Genomic DNA, 10473 nt, shown 5'->3' with positions numbered 1-10473 from the left:
AATATAGAAGATGTTTCTACATTATTCAGACCTGATATTTAAAAAATGTTCCTTTATAGTTTAAGACCTGATGTATGAAAAATGTCTCTGTATAGTTCAAGACCTGATGTATGAAAAATGTTCTTGTTTACAGTAGTTCAAGACCTGATTTGTGAAAAACGATTCTGTATAATTCAAGACCTGATGTATGAAAAATATTTCAGAAAAGTTCAAGACCTGATGTATGAAAAATATTCCTGTATGGTTCAAGACCTGAAATGTGAAAAATGATTCTGTATAGTTTAAGACCTGATGTATGAACAGTGTTCCTACATTGTTTGAGACCTGATCTAGGAAAGATATTCTCAGTAGTGTTAAGATTTGTTTAGTTTTACTTGGGAAAAACAGATTTTATGATTATCTTTATACTAACACCTTAATCCTAGGTTCCCACTGACGTGCGATGCGTTAGGAAAGGATTGTAACTATGGAGTCCACGATCTGGTACGTGCAGATATGTTTGGATACATTTTGATACTTTCAACACGATTGCTACGACTGACCACAATATATGATAAGACCTGATAGGATCACCACGATTATTCCACAATCAAAACCACGATTTCAATCGTAGCGCTAATCGTGATAGTGGGAATCCAGCATTAGCCATCATTCTAAATTAGGATTGTGAAATCAAACTGACATAGTTAGCACTTTTCTGAAACAATGGTTCAATTTGCTCTAAGGTTGTCCTCTTCCCAACAACTTTGCCTTCTAAAACCCCTTTTCATTTCTATAAACCATTTGATGAAAACGTTATCGTTGATAACATCAAAAATATAGATTGCTAAAATGATAAATTGATATGACCTAATACCATAAACACCTGTTTCTACAATGGTCTATCGTGTCTTTTTATATAATTAAATAAAACCTACTTAGTTAGGATTAGACTTGTAGGATGAGGAGAGGAAGTAAGGTAATACAATCTAACAATCTTATTATTCAGCTGACTATAAAAGATGTTTTATGAATAATTCTTGGCTTTTGTAATCAATTTTCATTACTGTCTTCCTCTACTCAATTTCTTCTTATAATAGTGTCTTGATGTACTACTTATACAAAGGTTATGGAGCAATGATAGCAACCAAATCGTTGACCACAATTAGGTCAAGATATGTTTTACGTCCTTTTGATGTGCGTGACAAGGAGTAAGATCACCTGTCCAACCTCGTGGGTTTTCTACGGGTTGTCTACTTTCCTCCCACGTCTAAAGACAAGACGCCTACGCGCAAGCGAATTATTGAAATAAAATTGTTATTTGATGTTAGTCCCGCAATGATATACGTCCGTCCACACTTTGTTTGTGGACAATCTACAGGTCACAATTTTTATCTGATTTTGATGAAAGTTTAAATGTATGTTTCTATCACAAAGATCTTGGTTCCTGTCGATAATCGCGCATATCAGACTGTAACTTGTTGGATTATGGTCCCTGATTGGACGAAAAATCACATTTTTAGCTTGTGGACCATCTAGAGGTCACAATTTTTATCTGATTTTGAGAATCGTTTAAATATATCACTGTTACACCATAATGGTGGTTGGATCAAAACTGCCCGACAATATGGCCTCTCCTTTTTACCAAATAGTGTAAAATTATGTAATACCAAGGTTGTGGACCCTCTAGATGTCACAATTTTTATCTGATTTTGACGATTCTTAAAATATATCCCAAAGATCTAGGTTCCTGTAGACATTCACACATATCAGACCGTAACTTCCTGGATTATGGCCTCTGATTGTACTTCACTTCTTTTTTTAGCTTGTTCTCAGTCCATCTCTTGTAAAATGTGGATGTATCTTGCATGGCAACCGTTTGCATTACAAGATATTTTAAAATTTTACCAAGTTTATTAGATGTAGAACCTGAAAGTTGATGGCCTCACAAGCACTTTGCCCCCTATGGTTGAAAGATAATCCATCTTTCAAGCAAATCGTTTATGTTGTGTTGGAAAACATTCAAAGTATATCAATGTCTATGATATATTGGAAATGTATAAATATAAAACCCACTTATATTAGTCATCACCTGTGAGTGGTTGAGGTAACAATTAGCTACTCACTGTTTCACATGCTACTTAAAAGTGTTTTTCTTTGTTTACAACTACATTTTACATACACAGCTGCAGTCTCTTATGAAATTGACACATGCATATAATCTATGTAATCTTAGTACCCTTCAATCAATATGCTCTAAAAGGCATGTCAGCTCAGCTGGGAAAAAAAAATGAAGGAATTTTTTTACAAAAAAGTGAAAAACAATTTTATAACATGTACCGGAAAATGAAATGAATCAGGCAAATGAAGACAAGCATATGTCATACAAGTGTGCTTTGAAGGAAATTTTTCCGGTTTCCTCCCACTACTAAAGACCCCTACGCACAAGCGAATTATTGAAATAAAATTGGACAGTGTGTTGATCCCGAAATGACCTAGTTTGTGTCAAGTGGACTTAAACTCCATTTCTCTCTCTCTCTCTTTCTCTCTCTCTCTTGAATAAAATTTTGGCTGAACAGTGGTGATTTTTTGTCTACTTTTCAACAAATTCCAAATGTCATGGGTTATTTTCTTATGGCAAACATGCCAGGCCATCCAGGCTAAATCTTTTTCTCAATGTCGTTGAGATGTAAATAAGGTTAGGGCACATGATTGTTAGTGAGATTGTAGGTTAGGGTTAGGGTAAGCATTGGGCTAGGTCCAAGGTTAGGGTTGGGGTTAGTGCTAACCCTGATTACATCTTGTGACCTATGACAAAAAATTCAGCTGTTCTTATCATTTAGCACTAACCAGGCCATCCATATGCATCACTGACAAGGGCACACCAGGATGTAAAATCCTGAGGAACTCTCTCAGGACAGTGATGCAGGACGGAGGGCCTGACAAGGCCAGCTGTCTAGTCATTCGGATGATACAAAAAAATGAGGTCCCGTGTACACATTGGGGTGCACGTAAAAGATCCCTTGACAGTTGGAATTCGATATAAGAGTAGGCCGTAGTGCCGCTGTTCGGGAAAAATTTCATTCATAGCACACTGTATGGCATATGCCCGTCTTGATTAGCCCAGTTCGGAGCAAAACAGTAGGACTTTAAAGCCCAATTCATTTCATTTCATTTCAAACCAGGATGAGCCAGCCAGCACTATAAATAAGGATTACATGTATTAATAAAGAGAATATAGAACCATAGAATTTGACACATACAGCAGAGTGTAAGAAAGAATCAATTCTACTCGTACAAGGGGATCCACGATGACTCAGTAAGAAAGGCACCGGCTTGCTAACCATGGGTTCCTGGAATCAATCTTTACCATTGGGAGGAATCCGGAGGACCCGAAGAAAACCAACCAGGTTGGACAGGCAACCCTACTCCTTGTCACTTACAACCGGGAATTCGAAACCACGTCAGTTGACTCAATGACAGGCCTTATGATACAGCGCGCATGTGCTAACCAGGGTTCTTAATCCATTTTGAAACGAACCGGCCAGAATTGGGTCAAATGAGGTGCCGGTATGAAATGGGTTAATTATAAGCTTCCATTCCCTTTAATATAACCTACGAGACTTCCACAGAAATAATTCTTGGTACATGTAATTTGTTATGGAGATTGTCGTATTCTGATGTATGCGATTACCACAAAAATAATGACAGTAAGGTACACCTTTTGAAAATTTTCCATATTTAATTCACGTACCAGCTTTCAATTTCAAGTCAGTAATACTGAATAAAGTACTATCTTCGTTTATTAGATAAAATGTTTGTGTTTCATGAGTCGATGATCAAAAATTTAGCATTTTCCTACTATTGTCAGTATCAGAAAATACTGCAGCCAAAATAAACTATGGCATTTCTTCATAACACAATTTGTAGTTTTTTACTATCACATAACTAGTCACAGTAGTTTGCAAAAGTTTTCATTCATTCGTCGATGATAGACAAATGGCACAATTGTCACGTCATCCTAAACTTAGGCTGCCTGTCTACAGCTAGCTCCGTAGATGGATCGTTGCATGCAGTAGGTTGTCACATGACAACCATAATTGAAATTGCTTTAAAATAAAATTCTGTACAATTATGATATAGCCTTCAATAAAACCGACAGTATTTTTAGAATTAAGCCTTTGTCAGAATGTGTATATAATAAAAAAAATCCTAACGGTAAGTGCTATTTAAAACTGGTTTATTGACCTAATTCCAAGCGATATGTCACTCGTCATTGGAATTCGGCATTGGACATTCTATCGGAAAAAATATATTATTAATGACTGCTTCTCGGTGTATTCGGTGTTCTATCAGGTGATTATACTCAATGAAGATATAAATTTACCGAACAAATGGTCAGTGAAATTCATCAATGTATGATCCAGTTATTATTTTAATATCTACCTGGAATTCATACGGAGCGTGCGAATTAGACGCTCGATTTTCAAACCATACAGAGATCGTCTTCTTTCGCCACGTGGGCTATTTTTACAAAAGCAGCTTACTGAACTTGTTATGAATAGTCTGCAAGCTTGATTTATCCAAATTACCATTAAATATGCTAATTAGGCTACTCAGATTATGAACCACATGGCCGATTCTCACTAAGGTATGGCTGTTGTTGTAGCCGACAAGCAAGTTGATTGACTTCTTAATTAACATGTAATAATTAACCCGATGTAATTTAGCCGATAGTAGATTGATTTATGATATTATAGTGGCCGGTTCATTGTTTTACCAATCGGCCAGATTAAACATCAATCGACTAAAGCCAACAAAAAACAGCCGATTAAGAACACTGGTGCTAACCATTCGGCCACCCCCCCCCCCTAAAAAAAGATAGGGTGCCGTGTACATGTTGGCATGCACCAAACAGTTGCAATTTGGAATAAGTGTAAATCCTCACTTTCTCTCTCTCCCTTGTGGCTTGTTTCCATTGTGTTGTTAATCTGAGAAACAATCAATTTTGAAACTTGGAGACAAGATATAACAGAATGTGTTGTAATATATTGCTTGTATGTTAATTTTACAGACAGTGATCTATTATTGTGTCATGTATAATAAATACCTTTAAATAACGAGCAATAGACCCTGTTACAATCTATCTGAATATAGAGCATTGAATAAACCATTTTGCTGCAAGATCATACATAGCGAGAGAAGAGAGTCATGTCTAGACCAAGTCATCAGATGGTATAATGTCATTGTAAATTGTAGGTTTCAATGTTGCAGTGCTTCTTGATAATCGTGAATCATCTGTATTACACAGTGGAGGACCTGCATTAAGACCCTGGAGAGTGAACTGTTATGTGAGCCCATTGCAACCAGTAATGAGGTCTGAACAATATGCAAGAAGAATTTAAGTGCTTTGAAGTTATGGTAGATCCAAGTCCTGATTCTTTCTGGGACATTACCAGGACACATAGTCTAAACATTCCTATCCTGTATAGTAACAGTTCCACTGCTACAGTAGGCCTAAAAACTTTTAAGCTATGTGGACTATAGTCCCTTCTGGAGCACTTTCGGCATTAGGGGTCCTGAAACTTAAGCTTCATTAGTTTCATAGTTGATCTCCTCTTGGTATTACAAACTTACAGAGCATGGGTTTTCTTCATAAGCTTCATAGTTGACTACCTCTTGGTATTACAAACTTACAGAGCATGGGTTTTCTTCACTAGTTCCATAATCAATCAACTCATGGTATTACAAACTTACAGAGCATGGGTTTTCTTCATTAGCTTCATTGTCAATCCACTCTTGGTATTGCAAACTTACAGAGTATGGGTTTTCTTCATTATTTTCATTGTTGATCCACTCATGTTATTTTGAAAAATGGGTTTCCGGAACACTTTTAACATCAGCTAAGCTTATCTATTACCGATGTTAGAAATAAAGGGGAACAAGTTTCAAAATGACCAACCGCTCAGTATGATGGCAATTCACATCGATTCTCTGCAAGAATCGTAACACCTACCGACACCCAAATGCTCTCCATTAAAATATTAGTGAATAAAAGTTTGGTCTTATAATTTTACTTAACTGATATGTTCTCAAGATGTGGGTCAAGAAAAAGATATGGTTGATTCTGATTGTTGAATATTTTCTGATCTTTTTTATACTTTTATTGAAGATAATTTCTTCATTATAGAAAATTGTAATTTCTTAATCAACTGCTATTTTTTACTCATCTGTTGACTTTGCCATCAATAAAAGAAAATCCACTATGGTTTAAACTTGAATTTGGTCTAATTGCTGTGTTTTATTCCTTCGATCTAAATTACAAATTGTTGATTTTTACTAATGGCAAAGTTATTTAGGTTTTAACTCCTTCCATTGGTTGGTTCTAATGGGAAACTCCAAATAAGGGATTTACTGTTAATGCTGGTGATAAGATGATGATTCTAACCTTTAAAAGTTTTCAACGGCTAATATACCAAGCCAGAAGTCTTTTTCAAGGAGCTGTTGTAATCTATCAAATATTAAAATGATTGATCTCAATAAATAAAGAAAAGCACCCACGCCCTTCAGTATCAGAAGATGAAAGTCTGTTTCAAGTTCATGTAAACTTAATTTGCACTCTTTTCTAATGGCATTTTTTTTTAGATGTCTTCATTACAATCAGAACATCTCTTGAGAACCAAAATTAACCATATGTGTGTGTGGGTATAAATCTCAATAGTATGTGTAGGAGGACGGCACTAAACACATACAAAACCAAAAAGACGAAATGAAATGGGGTTTAACGTCCTACTGTTTTGCTCCTAAACTGGGCTAATGAAGACGGGCATACGCCATACAGTGTGCTATGAGGGAAATTTTGCCCGGGCAGCGGCGCTAAGGCCTACTCTTATATCGAATTCCAACTGCCAAGGGATCTTTTACGGTGCACGCCAATATGTACACGGGACCTTGGTTTTTCATACCATCCGAACGACTAGACAGCTGTCCTTGTCAGGCCCTCCGTCCTGCATCACTGACAAGGGGAAACCACGCCGGAAAATCAGGATGAACTTTCTCGGCCAATGCAGGGATCGAACACCCGACCTCCAGGTTAGCGAGCCAGCGTCTTACCCACTTATCCATGTGATCCCCCCCCCCAAAAAAGACAAACCTGTGGACAAGGCACAAACTACACAGACATTGCAAGCAATAAACAACAAATATTAAATCAAATGAATGGATTCTGGTGGAAAGCTGTAAACGTCCACTGTGTTGTACATGGGATTAACACTGTTTACAATGTTATCATTATAATATGTCCTCATAAATATATATTTTTTTTATTCCCCCCCCCCCAGCCTTTCGAAGACAGCAGGGGACTATTAAAATGGGTTCGTCCGTCTGTCTGTCTGGGCGTCCGTCTGTCCGTCATACTTTTTGGGACACAATAACTCTCTTTCTAATTGAGCTAGAATGTTCAAACTTTGTGTAGGTATTTATTAGGTCAATGCCTTGATGGAGTTCGAAGATGAGCATTTTCTGCATAGGGTAAGCAGAGATAAGCAATTTGATTGGTTGATGCTTTGGGACACGATAACTTTAGTTCTAATTAAGTGAGAGTGGGGACACTTGGTGTATAGTTTTATCTCATCAATACCTTGAGTAAGTTCCATAAATAAGCATTTTCTGCTTGTGGGTAAGCAGAGCGATAAGCAATTTGATTGGTCGAGACTTTGGAACACAACTCTCCTTCTAATTGAGGTAGAATGTTCATACTTGGTGTAGGCGTTCATTAGGTGAATGCCTTGATATATTGGAATGCACGTAAAAGATCCCCTGGCAGTTGGAATTCGATATAAGAGTAGGCGATAGTGCCGCTGCCTGGGCAAAATTTCCCTCATAGCACACTGTATGGCATATGCCCGTCTTCATTAGCCCAGTATAGGAGCAGAACAGTAGGACGTTAAACCCCATTTCATTTCATTTCATTTCATTTTATATCAATATATATTTGTTGATATCCAAATTCTTCATTTATTTATCCACCTTTAGAATTCTCGTTATATTATTATCCTGTCCTATACTATTCTTGAATACAGTAACCTTGGGATTTGTTGGTGTGGGCGGTGAGGGGTGTGACTGGTCATTCTTTGGAAATATTAGATGTTTTCACTCATCGATGAGCAATCGTATTTATGCCACTGACACCAACCCAAGCATTTTGAGTGAACAAATGAAACAGAAATAAGAGCGAGAGAAACTGCAATGTAAAATGGACCAAATTGCACTCTTTTGTTCTTTTATCCCAAAAATCACTATATATGATCTAAAAGATTTATTTGCATCGCTACACTGAGCAAGACTTTCCATTGCAAATCCACGCTCAATTTGAAAAAATCCTGTTTCCGGTCCGGTATTAACTGATATATTATGAAATAAAAGACATTATCAGTTCAATATATCAGGGTATTAACTAAAATAAACTTGGCTTGTATTATTTTGAATGGGGTTATAGTTATTGAGTGGGATGATAATAGAGATATTAAATGGAAAAAGTCATGTTCAAGAAAGTTTCAACCTCTACTGATTTAACTGAATAAAAACGTAACTATGCGTAACTATGGAGTTATAAATTTGAATCAAACTTAAATATGGAGAAACATGGGTTTTCTTTATACTAAATGTAATTATTGATATTTTAGAATGTTCATATAAGTAATAAACTCTATATTTGATCGCAACGAGGGTTGGATGGCTGATTGGTTAGCAACTGCGTGCTGTATCGTAAGGTCTGTCATTGAGTCAACTGGTGTGGTTTCGATTCCCTGGTTGTACGTGACAAGGAGTAGGGTCACCTGTCCAACCTTGTGGGTTTTCTCTGGGTCATCCGGTTTCCTCCCACTGCTAAAGACCCCTACACGCAAGCGAATTATTAAAATAAAATTGAACCATTTGTTAGTCCAGAAATGACCTAGTTTGTGTCAAGTGGACGTTAAACCCCATTTCTAATCTAATCTATATTTGATCGCCAGCCAAGGGAAGCAAAGCAAAAAGGTGAAAGGTACTATAGAATAAGAAAAGTGTAATTTGGGGCACCTTTTAGATTGTTTTAATGTCATTGGTGTTAGTTCTGACAGTGTGAAGTTTTATACAGTCATGTGTATATATTTCATCAGTAATTCTCTCTTTAGTGATGACACTTTTGGTATTCGCATAAAGATCTGAAAAAAGATCTCCTATGGGACATTAAAGAATCTTATTTATTCTGGAAATTAACCACTTCCTAACACGAACTTTATTTGATTATTTTTTACTAATTATCTATTATCGGTGACTGTGTGGTCATTTACTGTTTCCCCCTTGTCAGTGATTCAGGACGGAGGGCCTGACAAGGACAGCTAGTTGATAGAATGGGACGAAAAACTGAGGTCCCGTGTACACATTGGCGTGCATGTAAAAGATCTCTTGACAGTTGGAGTTTGATATAAGAGTAGACCGTAGTGCCGCTGTTCGGGCAAAATTTCCTCATAGCACACTGTATGGCGTATGCCCTTCTTCATTAGCCCAGTTCGGAACAGAACAGTAGGACGTTAAACACATTTCATTTCATTTCACTTACTGTTGTATTCATGTGATTTCATTGCTCGGTCCATTCATAATTTCATATACTTGATTACAGGCTAGACTTTCATAATTTAGATACTGGAAAACATGCAAATTCTACGAACCCGAGTTTTAAAACTAGGGGATATTCAAAATTCTAATCTACACCACCTAGTTTGATCATTCATATCTCAGTTCAGCTCCAAATAGAACTGTTTTCATTTTGAATGTTAATTTGTTCAAGTCTGGAAGCCAGTGGGATGTGTATTTGAGGAGTTATATAATTAGGAATTTTGACAAGGACTTACAATGATCGGATATAGAAAATTAACTTTTCAGCCTTTTATATAATAGTATATATTGATATTCATAGTATTTTACAGAAGAGGACTGTGACTATTATGAAACAGAGCTGTTTTAATGTTTCAAATAGTCATCTATTCATCCCCAAGGCTTCCAATATGATTTGTTGTCTTCATATAAAGTAATTGGTTCTGACATACATGTAACTAGATGAATTATCGCTACCTGATTCTAAACCATCATAAACATTTTACTTAATAGCCATGTCTGACTTAAATAACAACAGATTTGATTGGTTGCAAACAACCGAGTTGTTTTGTCTGCTTTTTTAATTGGTTTATTATGGTTAAAAAGATATAAAAAATGAAAAAAGAGATTTTTGCGTTTTTAATAAAATTGGTCATTTCTGTTTCTGTACAGTTACGATTCAATATTGGATGACCTGTTGCTACAGATTTCTCCAGTATTCTGATCAATTTAAGACCCGCTGAAAGAAAGAAAATTATATACGAAATGACAGGCAAATGACTATCGTCTGATGAAAAGTTTTGTGAAAGTACCATTCTCTAACGACATGCATACACATAAAGATGACATTTGAAGTGA

The 10473-nt window shown here is 36.4% G+C and overlaps 1 protein-coding gene across 1 annotated transcript in view; it reads left to right on the top strand.

Moving 5' to 3' along the window:
* Positions 1-859: 859 nt before the first annotated feature.
* Positions 860-10473, top strand: part of LOC126827883 (protein MON2 homolog) — an 89366-nt gene continuing 79752 nt past the window's right edge. The window contains exon 1 of the mRNA XM_050557452.2: positions 860-958. Coding sequence (XP_050413409.1) covers positions 941-958 — 18 coding nt within the window. The 5' untranslated portion in view covers positions 860-940. The remainder of the gene's footprint in view (positions 959-10473) is intronic.

This window comes from Patella vulgata, chromosome 7 (genome assembly GCF_932274485.2).
Source record: "Patella vulgata chromosome 7, xgPatVulg1.2, whole genome shotgun sequence".
Lineage (NCBI taxonomy): Eukaryota > Metazoa > Mollusca > Gastropoda > Patellidae > Patella > Patella vulgata.
This window is presented reverse-complemented; position numbering and strand designations above follow the sequence as displayed.